The sequence below is a fragment of the Vespula pensylvanica genome, chromosome 5 (genome assembly GCF_014466175.1).
Source record: "Vespula pensylvanica isolate Volc-1 chromosome 5, ASM1446617v1, whole genome shotgun sequence".
In the NCBI taxonomy this organism is placed as follows: Eukaryota; Metazoa; Arthropoda; class Insecta; order Hymenoptera; family Vespidae; genus Vespula; species Vespula pensylvanica.
The window spans coordinates 2,347,538-2,369,098 of NC_057689.1; the positions used below are offsets into that span (position 1 = coordinate 2,347,538).

General features: G+C 29.0%; 3 protein-coding genes across 9 annotated transcripts in view; 2 read left to right on the plus strand and 1 right to left on the minus strand.

Moving 5' to 3' along the window:
- LOC122629705 (TOX high mobility group box family member 3-like) overlaps nt 1–4,631 on the plus strand; it is a 199,713-nt gene extending 195,082 nt beyond the window's left edge. For 3 of the 4 annotated variants that reach the window (XM_043813460.1, XM_043813458.1, XM_043813461.1), the window contains 4 exons: nt 1,912–2,280; nt 2,393–2,479; nt 3,087–3,334; nt 3,507–4,631. In XM_043813460.1, the coding sequence (XP_043669395.1) occupies nt 1,912–2,280; nt 2,393–2,479; nt 3,087–3,334; nt 3,507–3,573 (771 nt within the window). In that variant the 3' untranslated portion in view covers nt 3,574–4,631. The remainder of the gene's footprint in view (nt 1–1,911; nt 2,281–2,392; nt 2,480–3,086; nt 3,335–3,506) is intronic. The other variant, XM_043813459.1, reaches the window with a different exon arrangement.
- Nucleotides 4,632–9,352: 4,721 nt separating this feature from the next.
- LOC122629712 (mitotic checkpoint protein BUB3) lies at nt 9,353–11,106 on the plus strand. The gene is made up of 4 exons (XM_043813475.1): nt 9,353–9,778; nt 9,843–9,912; nt 10,004–10,314; nt 10,386–11,106. The coding sequence occupies exons 1-4, from the start codon at nt 9,584–9,586 to the stop codon at nt 10,788–10,790; spliced, it is 981 nt and encodes a 326-aa protein (XP_043669410.1). The 5' UTR covers nt 9,353–9,583; the 3' UTR covers nt 10,791–11,106.
- A 178-nt stretch (nt 11,107–11,284) lies between these two features.
- On the minus strand, nt 11,285–21,511 carry LOC122629711 (mitochondrial coenzyme A transporter SLC25A42-like). 4 transcript variants are annotated; one of them, XM_043813473.1, is made up of 6 exons: nt 21,438–21,511; nt 15,568–15,844; nt 14,605–14,924; nt 13,621–13,886; nt 13,226–13,415; nt 11,285–12,941 (listed from the first exon to the last, which is right to left on the minus strand). In XM_043813473.1, exons 2-6 carry the CDS (start codon nt 15,709–15,711, stop codon nt 12,794–12,796), a joined length of 1,068 nt encoding a protein of 355 aa, XP_043669408.1. In that variant the 5' UTR covers nt 15,712–15,844; nt 21,438–21,511; the 3' UTR covers nt 11,285–12,793. The 4 variants fall into 4 exon arrangements, with proteins under 4 accessions (XP_043669408.1, XP_043669409.1, XP_043669406.1 ...); XM_043813474.1 differs by lacking the exon at nt 21,438–21,511 and adding an exon at nt 20,861–21,331 and having other exon boundaries at nt 14,605–14,885; XM_043813471.1 differs by lacking the exon at nt 21,438–21,511 and adding an exon at nt 21,009–21,329.
- Nucleotides 21,512–21,561: the final 50 nt, after the last annotated feature.

Here is a 21,561-nt window from a genome sequence, read left to right on the forward strand (position 1 = left end):
AGAGAGAGAGAGAGAGAGAGAGAGAGAGAGAGAGAGAGAGATAAAACCTGAGTCAAAAGTTCCTAAATGGTTTTATAAATGAATTAATTTTTCTCAAGACTTCAGGCTTTTAGTTACGCATACATTTATGCAAGCTTGTAGTTTTTAAACCTGAACGAGTAAAAAAAAGGAATTAGCTTAAAAAATCTCTAAAACGAATAATTAATTTTTTGAAACTTTCTAGAGACATTTGATTGCCCATCATTATCATCATTATCATCATCATCATCATCATCATCATCATCATCATTATCATTATTATCCTCTATCGACATTAAACACTGAAATGAAAAGATGCAGCAAGTAAATGAAATAAAATTCTGATAATAATTTAACATATAGAATAATGTGTTTGGTTTCGTGCAATTATTATTATTATTATTATTATTATTATTATTATTATTATTATTATTATTATTATTATTATTATTATTTATATGCAATATACTAGCAACTCTTCTCATATCTCATTTCATATTAAAATCCCTTAGGAACTTTTGGCTCCATCCCTCTATATACATACACATACACATGTATATAAACATATAAAAGCGTACATATAAAAGCGTATGTATATTAGTTAGATGAAAAAAAAAAAGCAATGAAAACAAACATTTTTAAATTGCGAAGCAATGAATAAATATAAATCGATTCGTTCAAATCGAATATTGAAAAATTATATCATTCATATCGTTCATAAAATTGTAGTGGAAATAAAAATAGAATTTCGATTCGAAGACACACCCGCATATAAATGTAAATATTATATCTGTATATATATATATATATGTATATATTTTATATTTTATATCGAAATTCTATATATATAGAATCAAGGGGTTAAAATGTACCGTATTATCTCGAACAATTGAAAAGTTGGCATAAAGTCGGAATAAAATCGCTTCGTTTGTCACGTCTAAAATTTTCTATTCATTTCCGGTATGTACGATAAGTTCGTCAAACACTAGCGATAAATTATAAATGAAGTTAGCTTATAGTTCTACACCGGTCGATAAAACTTGCTCTCTCCCTATATATATATATATATGTATATATGTATATATATATATATTTCTCTCTTTCTCTCTTTCTCTCATACATACAGGCGCACACACCCATACATGTTTTCTTTATCCTTCGAACACGAGCCACGCCACGACAAGAAGTTACTTTAATAGCCTTTAGAATCGCATATCGGACACGTAGCTATCAAAAATAAGATTAAAATAAGTCAAAGTATATAGAATGTATAAGAGTGCTTGGCCACTTCGATGTCGTGCGATTATATCAATGGAAAAAAAAAAAATAAAAATAAATAAAAAAAAAAGGTAAAAAGAGAAAAAACTAAAAAGAAAGATAATAGAGATACGAGAATGGAAATTCGCAGGTGTATCATGTTATTCGTTATTAAATATGTATATATTATATATACGTACGTACATACATATATGCATATATATTTATATTTATATACATACATACATACATACATACATACATATATATATATATATATACTCGACTTGCTGCTGCAATGCGGCAATTTCAAAAGACATCCGGGAAAGGGGAATTGAGAATATATTATTATGATGACGTCAAATCCGAACGCGAATTATTTTATTAACACACATATCTACTGATTAATTATTTAAGATGTCAAAACAATATTATGCAAATATTCATTAAATATTAATATCTCGATATTTACATTGTAAACGTTTTGATGCAAAGAAAAAAAAAACAGAGAGAGAGAGAGAGAGAGAGAGAGAGAAGAGAAAAGAAACGAAAAAAAGAAAAAGAAAAAGACCGTAGGATTTATAAAGCTATTAAAATTAATTATACATTTAAATTAATATATTTTAATGTTTTCAGGTTTATAAGAAAAAGACTGAAGCGGCTAAGAAGGAGTATTTGAAGGCGTTGGCAGCGTATAGGGCATCCTTGGTTAGTAAAGGAGCCGCAGAGAATGAACAGCAACAGCAACAACATCAACAACAGCCACAACATCAGCAACAACAGCAGCCACAAGTGCAGTACACCGGATACGCTAGTTATGGTGGAAATGGCGGACAAGGAAACGTTGCATATGAAGTTTATAGTCCTCAACCTCAACCACCGTCGCCTCAGCAACAACATCAACAACATCAGCATCAACATCAGCAACAGCAACAACAGATGGCCATTAAGAAGTCACCGCATCATCTTACGATGCAGGGTAATCCTCAGCAGCAGGCACAACAGGTAACAACGATCATCGGACGGACATATATTCTCTTTCGTATATCTTTATAATTCTTCTTTTAATCGTTTCTTTTAAAACAACAAATAAAAACGTGAAAACGTTATGTTGCAGGGATTATTGAGCAATGCTATGGCATCGGCGCATATGACGCAACAACAACACATGCAGCAACAGGTGTCACAGCAGCAATACATGCAGGTAGGTGTAACAAAGTATCTTACTACATACGTATATATGATGTACATAGATGATATATATGTATGTGTATCTGTATTATTATCGTTTTCGTATATCGAGAAAATATATACGAGTTTAATCAAACTCGAGGAATCATATTATGGAATATATATCGAATATATGGAAATCGGATTTAATTTGAATACATTGCTTATGACGATGATGATAGTAATAATAATAATTAAGAAGAGTGACTTTTAGTTTGTTTTATATAAGCATTCAAGATTCGCGCCATTCTGACGCGTTCGATATCTCGTATTACCGCTCCATAATCGAATATTACCATTCATCAAGCCGCAAAATGGCTACCACGAATGCATTCGATACGTCCGACAAAATATTTTCTATTTTCTGCTTAAGACCGCCTAGAAGTTATTATTTCGTGAGTAAATTCGACGTTTGATTAATTAGTAATTTTTTTGTTTTGTTTTAACGTCGAACTAAATCGTTTCGAAAATATTCCATGATACCTAGCAAATACATAACCTACAAAGTATAAAAGAAAAGTCTCGTATAAACGTATAGATCTATTTCACGGATTGGTTTATCTTTTATATATTTGACTTAGGTGCCGCAGCAACAAGTACAGCAGGTACAAGTACAGCAACAACAACAAATGATACATATGAGTCCTCCTAGAGGAGACTCGCTTTCAAGTCCACCTCCGGTAAGTGCTTCGCAAGCTGCCATGGTAGGACAAAGACCACCGACAAATGCATGTATCCGTCACGGATGTCCAAATCCTGCTGTAGCCAATAGCGAATGGGAAGATGAGTATTGCAGTAATGAGTGCGTGGTCAGCCACTGCAGGTTTGTGTGAGCATTCTTTGTATTTCTTATTGCCATATTAACTCGTATAATGACTGAGTAAAGAAAAAAAAAGGAAAAAAAAAAGAAACGAAAAAACCAACCAACCAGTGATTATATGAGATCTACAAACAGACGACTTTTTTTTCCTTTTTAAATATATACCTCTCTTTCATTGTAGAGATGTCTTCACCACGTGGGTATCATCGAATCAAAATCCACAGCAGAACTTCTCCACTGTGAAATAAGTGTTTACGCAAAAGAGGTCGAACTACGTCGTTAAATTACATCGAGGCTCTGTAACGTGCAGGGTCTGTTGTTAAGTAAGATATCTAAACTAATGTGTATATATAGGCAGCAAGAAGGAGAATGAGATAAAAGTAAAAGTCAGCGAGAGTACGATCGTAAAATAAAAAAAGAAACAAACAGGACTTAAACGGATATGTCACACAATACAATCTCGTGTATGCGAAAGAAACAACGTAGCATCGTCCATCAGGAAGTGTCGTCTAATCACGTTATATATATATGTATATATATATATATATATATATTTCGGATCAGATAGAGAAAGCGGATACGTTACTTTGTAGAACGGGAAGATACGTGTAAATTAAGAAGCCTTATTCACAATAATCAATTACTCTGGTCAAAACACTGTCTATCTACAAAAGCTCGGGGGATAATAATTATTAGTGCGGCTTTTTAAATACGAAAGAAATGAGACTTGTCGATTTTCTTTCATAAACCGCAATAATAATAATAATAATATAATAATAATAATAATAATAATTAATAATAATAAATAATAATAATAATAATATAATAATAATAATAATTATAATAATAATAATAAACAGCATTGTTTGTCGATAGACGAGGCGTGCCAACTGTACAGTTAACAGTACGTTCGTTCATTTAAATTAACGAAATCGATTAAAAGCGGGTGGCAATTTTTCACAAACGATCGTGAATATAATTTGTGATCGACATAAATAAATGTCGTCCTTATTCTATGAATTGCATTATTCATACGTAAAATGAAAATCCTATGTGGATAGTTAAATAGAGAGCAGAGAATATTAGTCACGCACAATGGTGCGGGGATAAGAAATGAGAGAGAGAGAGAGAGAGAGAGAGAGAGAGTGAGAGGGAGAGAGGGAGGTATATTGCATGTAAATAATAATAATTGCGATAAGAAATACATCCCATTTATAATAGTGAAAGAAAAGTGCGATAAAAAAGAGAGAGAGAGAGAGAGAGAGAGAGAGAGAGAGAGAGAGAGAGAGAGAGAGAGAGAGAGAGATTGGATGAGTAAAAAAAAATCGTCTGTATAGTAAAAACTGTATTACCTGGCAGTGCCATGGGCCGCGGTTGTTGCATGTTTTTCCCCCCTTCTATACTTAGCTAGGAATATTATTAATCATCTAGTATGATTATATTTATAAATATGAACATATATGTGTAATTGGTTGGTCAATTATATATACATGTTTAAACAATAGAATTCTAGCGGGTATCAACAAAAAAGAAAAAAAGAAAAAAAAGAAGAAAAAAATGATGATGATGATGATGACGACGACGACGACGACGATGATGATGATGATAATGATGATGATGATGATGATGATGATGATGATGGTCGGTACCCAGCGATGAATCCGATTCAGACTGTGTTTTTGAATATAAAAAGAGATAAATTAAGATGGAAAGACTTGTGAAAGCAGCTAATTCTTGTTTTGCCCCTGACTTTCGTGGTTCTACCGGTATCGTAACGTGTTTCTAATTAATATTTATCATTTAATACGATCGATCATATATTATATATATGATAAGAGGCAAATTGAGGCATATCATGGTATTTATTTTATATTCTTCGCAATTTATATTTTACGGTACGATATAATTATTTGTCGCGATTTTACAATTCTTTTCTTCTCCACGCTAAATCCGGATTTTAATCGACAATAAGCAAATCGACGGAAAAAGAAAGCTTGTTTAAATTAATAATTGAAATTAAAAAATAACAACAGTTGGAATGTACAAAATGATAAGATATCGTTGTTGCATACTTGCCGCATACATGTTTTTGTATTCACGTATATACACACATACATACATACAGATACACACATGTATACTTTACAAATAAGTTTAAGAAAGATATATCATTTCCATAGGAAAAGAAAAAAGAAAAGTATAGAAAAAGGCCGCCTTGAATTTGAGGCAGCCGTAGCACATTTTAGTACCTAGATATTTTGCTATAATTTACGATTTTATTTTATTTTTTTAATTATTATTATTATTATTATTATTATTATTATTATTATTATTATTATTATTATTAATATTATTATTCTTTTATACGTATATAGTGCAAATTTTATTTTACGAGTATCATTGTTTTTTTTTTTTTTCTTTCATTCTACTTCTTTTTCTTTTTGTTTATTTTACATATAACAACGATTGAAATATTTAATTTTTGCATCGACAAAATATATATATATACATATATATTTCTTTTATTATTATTATTTTTTTAACTTACGGATATAAACACATTTGGCGTTTTCATATATTTGTTAAATTTGTATGAATAAATGATATAAAGTATATTTGGGAAATGAATGTTAATGGGCAGTTCAAGTATAAATTTCTTTACATTGACGTTACTTTAACAAATCGGTATTTTATAATATTTATGATCACGTAATCACACGTACGTATACACACATACACACACACACACATACATACATACATACATACACACACACAGAGGGAAAAAAAAAAGAAAAACAAAGAGACAATTCAGATTTTGCGAATGAATGCGTACTTTCGCTTATTTTTTACAACTAGTATTTAAAATTATCAGTTCCATATTTGTGGTAAGCACCCCCAAGTCTATCATACGTGGGCATATTTTATGGAAAGAGTCAAAATATATCAGTGAATAATATATAGTCAGATTGTTTTGAAAAAGAAAGAGTTAAAAATTTGAAATAAGCTTTTAAGAAAAAAAAAAAAAAAAAGAAAAAAAAAAGAAAAGAAAGATCATCGAGTATAATATAATTATATAAAGAAGATATATATATGTATATATATATATATATATTATGTGTGTATATATATATATATATCTTCCCATACTTATCCTTGGAGACCTCTCGATAATATCTGATCTCAATTATACAATGGTGATAATTGTTATTGGGTAACAGAAAATTATTGAACGTGTCTCGAAAGAGTATGAGAGAGAGAGAGAAAGAGAGAGAGAGAGAGAGAGAGAGAGAGAATGAATGTGCTAATGAATTTTCTTTTAATATTCTCTTTTTAATATACCCACTTGTAAATATACATAAATATATATTCTACAGATTTGTAGGTTATGTAAACATAATCAATATTGTATTATATTGATAACAGACGATTTGTGGTATATATTATGAAAGCATATAAATATATAAAATAAATATATATATAAAAATATATATATATATATATACAGATACATATACATATAGGATAATAAAAAAAAAATACTTATAATTCATAATTTTAAATGAAATAAGATATTGATTAAGCCGATTAGGCCTGTTGTGAAATATCCAGGTATGCGGCGTGTCAATAAAAAAAAGTATACAAAAGCTACACAGAAAACACAAAATCCCCCCTGCCCCCGTATGCGTGTATATCCCTTAATACAGAAAACACAACTTTTACATTAATCGTAATCGCATAAATCAATATTAAAAGAAAAAAGAAAAAAAAAAAAGTGAATCTAGGAAATATCCAGCATATATTGTAGTACTAGCACTACGCATCAAATGCTAATATATGATGGTAATTTGCAATGAATTTATGTTAATTTTTATTGTTTTCTGTACAAAGACATAATTAAACGATTTCAATCTCAAATTTATCATGAATTTTTATTTGGAAAGCTTTTAATCTTTTAATGATAATCCATATTCCTAAATCATGTAAAGCCGATCAATTGTAAAATCGACAAACACGATCGACTATTACCAATACGTATAATAATAATTAATAAAGTTACAAATTAAAATCTTATAAATTTTCTATATTTTAACGTTTATATTCGTTCCGTGGAAATTTACTCTTCGAAATTAAAATTTTATATTCTTGTTATATTATTCGTTTTACGTACGGATAATATATTTATATTATCTCATTTCCTGACATAATTTTCCTTCGTAAGTAATAAATGTGTTTATAAATTACAGGATCCAATTTGAGTGGTATAATCAATTTTTAATAAACAGTCGATGAGGATGATAATATTCTTGGAATAAAGAATATATTCCGGACAAAAAACACATTTCTACCATGTCATACGAATAAATTATTATATATATACGTATATATATATATATATATATACATATATATATATATATGTACATATATATGTGTGTGTGTGTAAGTCTTACTATGTAAATCTTATAAAAATAATATTAATAAATGTAAATTAAACGAGAAACAGTATTATTTATTTATAATTTGATATTATTATTCATTTACCATCTGATCCGTATCAACTCCTAAATTCTTTATCTTCCTGTTAGAAATTTTTATTTACGACGAACGATGTCAAAATATATTCCACGAATCGAAATTTGTATCAGGATCGCATAAAGACGCGGCATCCGTAACATGTTATCTTCCGATAAGTTATGTTCTCCTGTTCGATATTTCAAATTCCGGAGAAAGCGGAAATTTCTCCCACAAATCGAGTTTTGTAACAGGATCGTATGATGGCCGAAGAGGTGGCACGCGTTATCCTGCCATCTCCTGGTAAGTTATACTTTCCTGTTAACACTTTGAAATTTTCTACGAAGCTAAAACTTTTCTTACAAATGAAACTTTCTTACGAAAGGATCACATGATACGAAAGGAGGTAGAATCATCTCTTTTAAATCATATCACCTCTTCGTGTCACGAAAAATATGAATTATTTAAATTAAAGATTAATGGGAGAAGAATGCTTACGTGTTCACTCGTAAAATAAGAATGATAATTCACGTTAAAATAAGAATGATAATTAATCCGAAAACTGTCGAACGATTATCAATTTAAATTGTTTATTTAAATATGACATTATATTCTCCTTCTACATACAGACTTTCAATCGAAAACAAAATAGAAAAACGTGTACAACGCTCGAACATTTATATACGGGGAATATTTATAGTGGGGGTTAATAGCTTCCTCTCTTTCGTCACAAAGTTCCAGGGGCGCCACCGTAGAGAAAACATTTTTCTCTTTTTTTTTTTTTTTTTTTTTTTTTTTAGAAAAAAATGTCGGAAACAGCGAGATTTACGCGAACAACGTATTCGAGCGTAATTCTTGGCCAATTTTGACGTACGATGTCTCGTTTTAAACGTAAAGATTTAAGCAAGGATATGGCTCTCTCGAATTTTTAAAAAGATTTTATTTTCATGGATAAATCGTTCACGAAAGAGACATCATTTCTTGACAACATTTTTTTCAAAGGAGATAATGCTTTTTCAAAAATTCGTAAGTTTCGTTCAAGTAATAATGCAACGGTGTTACTACGATTACCATGTGCGTATTATGATAGAATTTTTCTTAAAAATCGTAGAAAACGAGAACGAATCCGTTCTACCCTGAAATTCCCAGTTTAGGATCGTTCGAAAGCCATTAATTATTTGGGATATTTCATTGATGGATTTTATTCAACAAATTATAAAACATTCAGGTTGTATATCGTACGTTATATTCGCCGTTATCATTATTCTTGCATTTCCTCGCTCGAACTCGTTTTAATCCAATTAATTTTTAAACGCTGATTATAAAGTACGATACGATAAACGAACGAATCAGTGATTTTTAGGTCGATTATAAATTTAGAAAAATATAATATTAACTTTAACATCTTATCGAGATTCGACGAACAACGATAATCGAGACAAATTAAAGCGAAAATATTAGAATTTTTCAATCAATTACGATTTCTATGGAAGTTGATACCACCGGGAGAATATTGAGTATTGCCAACAGTTAAAACAAAAAAACTGATTACATCTTTTCCTACTTGAATTTAATTCTTGATTTCGTTTGTGGTTTTGTTTACAGATAATCGTAAATTCGCATTCTCATTAGATTGTGAATTAATAGAGAATTATTTTACATCGTCAAGAAATTTTGTATGTTACAATATTGTTTCATCCTATCACAGTTACATAGTGAACGAGTATAACCTCTTTTAAAGAGATGGAATCACGAACAGAATTTAAAATAAAATCGCCTCCGACCGATGCGATTTCTGCTGTTGAATTTGGCCCGAATTCTACTCAGTTTTTACTCGTCTCATCATGGGACAGCACAGTTAGATTATATGACATTCATGCAAATAGTATGAGGTTAAAGTATAATCACGATTTGCCGGTTTTGGATGTAGCGTTTCAGGTAATGTATCAATTCTATTAAGAAACATTTAAAATCATAATAGTGTTTATGCTATCATTTCTAGGATGCGGTACATGCTTATAGCGGTGGCTTAGGAAACACATTGAAGATGTATGACATCAATAGTAATACTGGTAATGAGAGTTTTAGTTCTAATGTACTGCATTATAAATAATTGTGAACATGTCGCTATGGAAAATGTACAACTCAGAAGTATTTTAACAGAATCGGTCATGGGAACACACGACAAACCGATCAGAAAAATAGAATATTGTGGTGCGGTAAATGCTATATTAACCGGTGGTTGGGATGCAGCTGTAAAGCTTTGGGATCCGAGAACTCCCACTTGCGTGGGTAGTTATCTACAACCAGATGTTGTTTTGGCATTGTCAGTTTGTGGAGATAAATTTGTAGTAGGCACAGCCAAACGAAAAGTTTGTATCTGGGATTTAAGAAATATGGCTGGAATGTTTCAAAGACGCGAGAGTAGTCTAAAGTATCAAACGCGATGTATTAAAGGTTTTCCCAACGAGCAGGTAAATATATCTAATTCTAATATTATTGATAGAATTTCTGTCGTGTATAAAAATAATCTCTAAATTTACAGGGCTATGTTCTAAGTAGTATAGAAGGTAGAGTGGCCGTAGAATATCTAGATACGACACCTGAAGCACAGAAGAAAAAATATGCTTTTAAATGTCATCGGATAAAGGAGAATAACGTAGAACATATTTATCCCGTAAATGCTATAAGTTTTCATACCACTTATAATACCTTTGCTACTGGTGGATCGGATGGATATGTTAATATATGGGATGGTTTTAACAAAAAACGTTTATGTCAATTCCATAGATATAACGCTGGCGTTGCCGCTCTTAGTTTTAGCCACGATGGTTCTGTTCTTGCTATAGGTGTATCTTATTTAAATGAATCACAAATACCACCTGGGGGTACAGACGAAATAGAAATTTATATAAGATACGTAAACGACCAAGAAACTAAACCTAAGTAACATTGTATTATTTTAATAGGACCATTTGTAATTAAAATGTTATTTAAATCGCGCGCTACAGATCAGATAGAAACGACGTTAAAAACCTTTAACGAACATACTTTTTTTTATGCGTCATGTAAATATCAAGAATCATCAAGATTTTACACTTTTATATTTCGGAAGACTTCGACTTTGTTAACTGTGACTGCTCTATGTGTATACATTACAATGTACTATGTATACATTACAACGATTCTTACAAAACTGGATCATTTTCTTGAAAATTATTTGACTAAACGGATTATTTGAATAAAAACTACCATTTTTCTAAACATCGCTGCATTGTCATTATCACTTAAAATAAAATTGTACATACCTACGTATATTATATAAAGAGAGAGAGAGAGAGAGAGAGAGAGAGAGGGATATGAAACGTTACTTTAAAAGCACAACATTTTGTACTATAAGTCGAAATTTTATGCGTACGTTACAATACGAAATAAAAGGAGACATATTTTATAAAAGATTATATTTGCTAAAAAGGCTTCGATAACTAAATACAAATATTTACGAGAGAAAGGCACGACCCATAATAAATATCAAAGAGAAAAATCACTTGCTACCGTTCAATTGACATTTTTCTTTAGAGTTGTCCATTAAAAGAAAGAAAATATATTAAAAATTATAATATTATTTATATCATTTCATTTATATAAAGAGAGAAAGACAGAATATCCCGTCTCTCATTATTATTTATTATAACAAAAATATAATATATTATATACATGGTAAACATTTCTCACAAAAGTATTACAGTGAAGATAAAAACATATACAAATGAATATATTTAAAAAAATATTAATATTTTCTCCTTTTATATATAATTGATATATTGGACAATCTCCATATCTTCGATATATTCGACTATCGCGAATTGTGCTATTTTAAAATACACGATATCTTATTTTTATCGTGTTATTAATTATTGTCAAAATTAGTCGAAGGTATTCATCGATGAACAACTCTTCAATACGTTGATGAACAATCTAATTTCAATAAATTGAGCGTACGAACCTGCACTTTGATTATTATGACGATGATCCCCGTGTTTTATATATGTACACACACATATATATAATTATAATATATATATATATATAATTATATTTTATGTATATGTATATATAATTTTACATAGGAGAAAAAGAGGAAGAATATAATTATATCTTATCGAGATACGAAAGTATAGTTATCTATTTCGATAGACTGTAACCATAATTTTTCCTCCTTATTATAAGTACATGCATTTTTATATAACGCACGATTACAATGAATTAAATTATTCATTTGGAGATCAACGTATGTACGATTTATACAAATTTATATTTTGCGAAGAAGGCAAGCTTTGAAATATAAGAGACCAAAAAAGTGACGAAAGATTTTCAACGATGTTCTTTAAAAAAAATTTGTTACCATCCAAATATATATCCATATGTATTATTCTTATCATCTTTTTTTGTTTTCTTTTTCTTAACAATTTCCTTAAAATTTCTTTAAAATTTTAGACAACAGTATAGTTATATATATGTATGTGTATATATATATATATATAACACTCAACAATTTTTACTAATAACTGACATCTTTTATATATCTTTTCTTAGATATATCGACACGAGCGCAAATATATCGCACTATTCTATCGAATTTATACAAAAAAGTGAAATCTCTCTACTTCTATCATTGAAGATCTTTCACTTTGATCGATAGATGATCGACGAAACGATCGCTGCAAGTTTTTCAAGGATTATCATCCTTTCGAATAGAGATCTGCTTTCCGATCGAACGCTTAATCAGAGTTCTTCAATTGATTCTTGAATCAACAATAGTTGAAACAACATTACATTTCTTCACCTTTCTTCTTCTTCTTCTTCTTCGTTCTTCTTTCTTTTCCTTCATTATTCTTCTTCTTCGTTCTTCTACTTCTTCATTATTTCACGAGTTTATATCAACTCAACTTTTTAATCTGTCACATTTACCGGCGAGCAAATAATTTTTCGCAAATTATCACGTATCTTGTCGTAAGTTGCGAAACTGATGCCTACTGCTATTGGACCTTTCACCCAATTCATACTCAGTCCTTTGAAGAAAGCCATCAGTCCTTCCTCTCTAAAAGAAAAATAAATACGAGTGTTGAATATTTTACGAGACGATTAAAAAATTTCCTAACGATTCTCCGATGGTCACCGATAAAGAATATAAATCGTAATAAATTTTATTACGATTGATCATTTTAATATAAAAGAGTGTAAATGAAAATGTTGATCAAACAAATAAGAAACATATTTATCAACTTTTACATTCAAAATCTAAAACTAATAATTCTTATTTTTACCACTTTTCCCAAACCCATCGGATAATCAATAAATAAGAAATATATTTCAATATCTTACGTGTAAATTTTAACTATTGTTAAGGTAACGCTTTGATAATGTTGATTCTTGATCGCTGAAGTTTGCATTCTTCTCCTAACGATATCCAAAGGGTAACTACTCGTTTGTCCTACTACTCCAGCTACAGCACCACAAAGGAGTGCCAAAGCAGTAGTCATTCCAGGAATACTTGTTGTGTACTGGGAATATTCTATTCATCGACAGATGATCGTTTTTATAATAATCATGACAAAAAATAGATAAAAAGAGGGATGATTGAAAATGATTTATTATAAAATATTATTTTTTATGCGAACAAAATTTTCTTTCATGACAACGACGACGATAATGATGATAATGATGATGATAATGATTAGAATTAGGATTGTAATTTAACAGAACAAATAAACATTTACCTGCCGCCAGGTGCTTCAGAGTATCATAAGTGAAGAAACTCATGCCAGCATAAGGTATAACGCCTAAGATCGTTGGTGTAAAGCCACGATAAAAGGATATGATACCTTCCTCTCGATAAATCCTTTGAAACATTTGCCTCAATGTTTTGTATTCGCTCTTCAACGTCACTGCCATTCGAGCACGCACGAGATCAAGGGGATAAGTTAAACCTTGTGACGTAACGCCGGCTAAAGAACCAGCCAATAATCTCTTTACTGGTGGAGTCCTAAAACCAAATTGATCTATTTAATGGATCAATGTTATTAACATGGATTAACTATTTATTTAATGATCTAACGAATGATTATAAATTACGTTTATGTTACGTATGTTTATTTTCAATGAAATTATTCGTTTGAATCTTTATCGTGAAAATGATCGATCGGACGATTATAATTTATTTGATTTCATTGATCTAATTGGAAATTCTGATTAGGAAAAGAAATGTATATAATTTCTTTTTTTTTAATACATGCACACACATATTGTATGTATAGATCATATTTATAATAAATTCACATGGTATAAATTATTTATGAAATTTATCGTGAAAATGATTAATCGGGCTTCGATCTATTCCAATTTAATTTGATTTACTAATAAAATTACTATATAAATTAAATTTTGATTAGAGAAGAAAAGAAATATATACATATATATATACACATATATATATATATATGTATGTATGTATCGTGTTTATGTTAGATCATACGATAATAAATTATTTATTAATCCTAATAAATATGATTAATCGCACTTCGATATATTCCAATTTATTTGATTTCAATAATAAACTTAAAAATTTTGATTAGAGAAGAAAAATGTACACGTATATATGTAGTATTTATATTAAATTTATACGATAATAAATTATTTATTAATCCTAATAAATATGATTAATCGGATCTCGATCGATACTAATTTATTTGATTTCACCTTACGTTTCTGGACTTTCGACTCGTAGAATCCTCTTCCATTGTTCATGGGCTGTAAATTGTATGGCAGCATATGGAACGATTCTAACCATCGTCGCACTGTTACCTCGCCATAAACTCAATAATCCTTCGTTTTGAAATGATTTTATAAGGAATACGAGAGCAGCTTTTGCTGTATAAGGTTGTTTCGATATTTGAAAATTGATCTTTGTACGATCTAATGGTGCTATCGCTGTCTTTGCTAAACCTCCTGCTGTTGCACCAGCCAATAAACTGGTCCATACCCTCTGCACATTCGAAATGTTCTCTTTGCATTCTTCTTCTTTCTAATAACGAAGAAATTATATGTTATATACTATATATATATATATATATTTTTTTTTTATCAATTGTATATATATAATAATTATAATAATATTTTGAAAATAGTATATAATGTATAAAATAATATTTTTAATATATATGTTATAGATTATATTATATTATATTAAATGTATGTATGTATATATATATATATATGTATATATATAAATATTTCTTTTCTCAATATATCGTATACTTAGCATCGTATAATAATTTTTATAATAAAGAGTTAACATTCTGAAGAAACTTCGATCTTGATTTTGTCTACTACTTTAACAAAATTAATATTAGAATGAAATTACTTTCAAATAAATCTATTCTGTTAAGTAAATAAATAAACAAATAAATAAATATATAAATAAATAAATAATGTCCCATATGTTATATCATTTGTAGATCAAGAAATTTTATAGAAAAAATATAATAATATTTGATACAATAATATTTTATAATTTAATTAATAATATCTAATAATTAATGATTTAATTCAACAATAATAATTTAGATAATAATATTTTATTATTTTGTAAAATTAAATTAAATGTGAATAATATTTCGCGTTACGTTTTATAATCGAATAATTATAAAGATTGAATATAATCTTACCGTGGTATGATCCAGGTCATCATCGGATCTTGACGAGATTGCGGTTGTCATCGATATGGTGCTCGTTGATTTGATGCTACCATGAATCCTCTCTAAAACTACTTGACTACTTTCGACGGGATTTCCTCCAACGTGTCCCCTCATTCTCCTTTGCCATTCATTTTCGATCTGTTACGTTTTGGCAACAGCAACAGCAGCAGCAACGACAGCAACTTTAATAACGACAGCAGCCACACCAGCTTGGAAGAGAATCTCCCCGTTTTGTCAATCGCAACGACTACGAAATAATAATTTCTATTACGAATCGTGTGCATGTGTAAAAAGGAATAAACAAAAAGAAAAAAAAAGAAAGAAGGAAAAGAAAAAACTTAAAAAAAAAAAAGAAAAGAAAAAAATACAACAGATCTTCTTCGATGCTAATGAGATACTTACTAACTAACTAACTAACGAGCTTACATTAAAAGTGCTTTCTCAATTTATATTTTTCCTTTCTCTTTTTCTAATTATGTATCTATAAAAGAAAAAAAAAAAAAAAAGATATGTTAAAAGATAATTGTTAATGCGTTTATTTTCTATCTTCTTTATTTTTCTCTTTCTATTTCCATTTTTTTTTTTTGTATTGCACAGTACGTGTTCATTAATGTATCTTTTGTGATACGTCAAGAAAAGAAAAAAAAAAAAAATAGAGAGAAAAAAAGAAACAGATAAAAAAGGAAGTAATTATCGTTTTACAACACATTTCTTTCCTACTGTATAACGCATTTATGTATAGATGTATAATAGGTGTATAAGATAAAGTATGATAAATGCTTATCTCGTGGAAACACATGGAAGGATTCAAGTTCATTTCAAAATCAACTTCGATTTTTTTTTCTTTCTTTTTTTTTTTAAAATAGGGATTCCTATATATATATATATATATATATATATATATATGTATGTATATATATATTTTTTTAATGCTGACATATACTTCGTTAGAAAAATAGGAGAAGAAAAAAGATCGTAACGCGTCTGAAATAAAAATATCTTTTTGTTCATTTTCAATTTTTTAAGATTTATATAACTAAAAATATTTATATATTCCAATAATAAGGAAAGGAGTTAATAATTACTTCAAAAGAAATATATACATACATATATATGTATATTAATAAAATATTTATGTCCTAATACTCGGACTTCGTTTTCTATGAGAAAGAGAGAGAGAGAGAGAGAAAAGAAAAATAAGCTGTACGACGATGCGTGGAACTAGAAAATTAATTAGATAGATAATCACGGGTTATGAGATCCTAAAGGTCTAAAAAGAGAGCATCATTTTTCTAATAACATAATATAATCAATATTTATAGATGACATAACGTAATAATCGTAAAACCGTAGATAACCGTATTATTTTTCTTCGTGTAAAAACAAAAAAAAAAAAAAAAGAGAGAAAAAAAAAAAGAAAAAAAAAAGACAAATAATCTGCGCGATTGTGATTGCGAAACGCATTAAATATTAGAATTAACCCATATGATCCCACCGTAGTCCTTCGTTTACACATATTTATCTAAACTACGTACGATAAATTTTGCAAAACAGAGAGAAAAATATAGATTCATTGAGTTCAACTTATCTTATTTTATTAGTATATTGCAAACAAATTTCTTAGAAATGGGAAATAAAATTCTGTGGAATTATATGAATTGAGCGAATTAAAAAGGAAAAATATCGTCGGTGAGAGTCGTTACGTTTATAGGGATCATATTTATATACTATTTATCATCGCAACAATGTCACGATAATAATGAATTTAATTGAGACAATACTTCTACTAATTACAAGATAAAAACAACACGTTCGTATAAAAGAATAGAATAGAATTTGTCGAAATGAAATTAGAGAAGAACTATCGCGTTGTTAGCCATTTTTCTATCGGATTTTTTCCACGAACAACTCGTCACAATAATTAATTTTATGACAAAATATAAATAAGCTACTCTTCGAAATAATTAATTTTTTGTATTAAATTTATTACTGTACTTACTATTTACTATTGACAGTAGTAATTAATATTACTATTAATTACTGAATTAAAAAAAAAAAAAAAAACAAAAAGAAAAAGAAAAAAAAAGAAATATTAAAGAGAAAATTTTAAATTAGAGATACAGCATCTATCTGCAGATTCTCATATATAAATGTGTGTATAGATGCATACATACACATACGCACAGAGAGACATACATATATACAGATATTATGTATGCATTGAGAATGCAAATGAGTACACGAAGGCCATCTTGTTAATTTGTTTTCTACAACAACGCGAACCGTTGCTGCCAGATTCGTTCTGCACGAGTGAAGAAAATAATGAAGCAGTATCGATTTAATTATCACTTATTCAAACGATATATACTCAAACGATATATATATATATATATATATATATATATATATGTATTTATCTTTTTTTTCTAATCGATAATAGTCAATAATAATCGATCGTTCGACACTAAATATTTATATTTATCTTTGACTAAAATAAATCTTTATTTTAAATTTCCAACTCTCTCTCTCTCTCTCTCTCTCTCTCTCTCTCTCTCTCTCTCTCTCTCTCTCTCTCTGTATCTCTCTTTAAGCTATAAGTAAAATATATAAATTATATATAATGTATAAAGAATATTTTTCTCGTATCACACGTATGATCTTATTAAGATCACGTGCACGAATAAGATGTATGTATGTATGTATATATGTTGTATACATATATTTATGTACATAAATGTGTCACGATCAAACGGACGATTATAAAGTTTGTATTAGTCAAAATCTAACGTCCATCTAGTTTATATATATTATTTATATTATGATAATACAATACATTCTGTAATTTTTATCTATTTTATCGATACACTAATTTTCATATTTTTATCGATCGATAAACTTAAAAAATACACACAAAAACTGTTTGCAATATCGATAAGATTAAATGAATTACTAAAACGATAAAGAAAGAATTTCGAGATATTTTTATTCATTCGTTGAACGTCCATTAAAAAAATGTGTGTGTATATATATATATATATATATATATATATATATATATATATATATATTTATACACTATGTTAAACGATATCGATTGTTTCCTTTTTTTTCATGATTAAGACGAATCGGTCGTCCATTCGAAAGTAACGTTCATTGGAAATAACAAACATGATACGTGTGTCCTTGCAATCGGTTTATGTAATATATACTTCGATGATGATATCGAACAACGATTGTATCGTAAAGATCAAATAAATTCTTATTTTTCATAAATGGATTATTAAAATTCAATTTTAATTATCAATTAATTAATTAATTTTTTCGTCCATTCTGAACTTCTTTTTTTACACAACGTAAAAGTATACACATACGATTGAAAAATATAGATCGATCGATTATTACGAAAGTGACTCGAGGATTAAGCGAAAGATTAAAAAAACAAAAAAAAAAAAAAGGAAAATAAAAAAATAAATAAATAAATAATAAACAAAATCAAGCGATGATTGAAATATTTTTGATCTTTCTCAATTTTTTACTTAGATCAGCAAACAATTAGACTACTGCTTAGAATTGAGCAATGAACTAAATTTTCTTTTTCCTTGTTTTCTTCTTTTTCGATATTTTTACTTACACATTTACACAATTATCTAATCATATATAATAATTCATGTCAATATCCTAAAGCTAGTAAAAATGTATACATGCCATTTCTGTTCATTTTCATTTTTACTGTATTATATATTTTATATAATTTTATTTTTTTTTGATTGATTTAATATCTATCTATATATATATATATATATATATATATATATATATATATATACATATTACATATATATATTTTTAATTCTTTTTATATAACATATAATTTCTTTTTCGACCTTTAAAATCGATATTCGTCGAAAATCGAAAATCGAAAAAAGAATTATAAATAACTCGTCATTTCATTTTTTCTGAATATATTTCAAATCAATTAATTCGATCGATTATTATGTAAAGTATATGCACATAAATACATAAATACATACATACATATATAGACATACGTATATTCACATTTAAAAATCTCCACACATTTTTTAATATTTGATCTACTTTCAAACACAATTTTTGTTTTACTTTTTTTCTTATCTAAATCGAGATAGTAAAGATTATTGAAAAAGAAAATGATCGATGAGGATCGATCTCTAATAAATCATCTTACCTCATGTACGATCTTAATCACACGCACATACACATATATAGGCTCGCGCATACACACACACACACACACACACACATTACGCATACGATCGATCGTCTTACGTCGAAGAGCAATTACGTAAAAGAGAGTTTCAAGCGAAACTTCGTTAAATTGGATAAACAACTTGCTCCTTAAGTTTAATTTACGCACAAAAAAAACACACATACATGCACGCATGCGTGAATTAATGATTTTCAAAAAGAATGATCGGTGTAACGACACACACACACACACACACACACACACACACACACACACAATGTATGTAGTTAAAAGAACGTGACCAATAATACATATATATATATATATATATATATATATTCGTACATATGTACATATATATACGTATGTGTATGTATGTATGTATGTATGTATGTATGTATGTATGTATGTATGTATGTATGTATGTATATGTATATGTATATGTATATGTATATGTATATGTATATATATATAAGCACGTGTGTTGATCTCCTTCTGGAATAATAAGCGGAGTGAACTTTGTGCATGCACACACCTAAAAATATATGTGCATGTGTACGTGTATGTAGTTCCGTATATCATGAGGTCTTGCGTGCATCCGAACGCAGGATGAAAATAAATCAACTCCTTTGTACGAATTTACCGATGTTTCTATATTTCGATTATATTTTCTTTTACGTTTGTTTGTTTCTTACTTTTCAAATGTTTCATTTAGATAACTATCTTTATCTCGTTAAATAGTTTCATTGAAAATTTTTCTTTATTTTTCTTTAGTCAATAAAGAAAGAAAGAAAGAGAAAGAGACAGACAGTGAGAGAGAGAGAAAGAGAGAGAGAGAGAGAGAGAGAGAGAGAGAGAGAGAGAGAGAGAGAGAGATAAATGGATCAAACGAGACACGAGATTTAACCTCTTTTCGAACGTTTAAATATTCTATTTCTTTCTTTCTTTCTCTCTTTCTTTCTATTTCAATCAATCTCTTTAACTCTCCCCCCCTCTCTCTCTCTCTCTCTCTCTCCTTTATCATCTTACTCGTACCTCTTTCAAACGTGTTAGAATTCTTTTTATAAAATTCTTCAAGGGATTTAAATGATCTCCTCCTTCGGGAACAAAGAACTATTCCCAAAAGCTTTCATTTCAATGTAGACCTCGATTACGACACTTTCAATAACATAATCATCCTTACGAACAATGTCACAGTTATAATAGACGTTTTCATCTTGTTCCTTCTTTCTACTTTTCTTCTCGCTCTTGAAATACAATTCGTTCACAATAACCCTTTCTTAATGCATTGTCACTAACCAACAACAGAAACGAGAAACCGACGAATAAACGAGATACATCGAAGCTTGTTTTCCTTCCACGACTGTTCCACGACTGTTCTTTTCGTTTATCAACCAACCATCGCGCGTACTCCTCGGTATTTTATATCATAACTTTAATTGCGTGATCGTAATTTAAAAGAACGAGCAAGACAGAGATAGATGGACAGAGAGACAGAGAGAGACAGAGAAACGGAGAGAGAAAGACAGAAAGAGAGTGAGAAAGAATGAGAGATGAAGAGAGAGAGAGAGAGAGAGAGAAAGAGATAGATGGTTCGTAGGATTCGACTTACGTGCGTGCGTGCTTATCGGACAACGAGAAATGTGCTTCTATCGTGCTTGCATGACCTTCGCTACTGCATTAACCTTACATGCTCGTGATAGATGACGCTGGTTTCATCGCACGTCAAAGGGTTC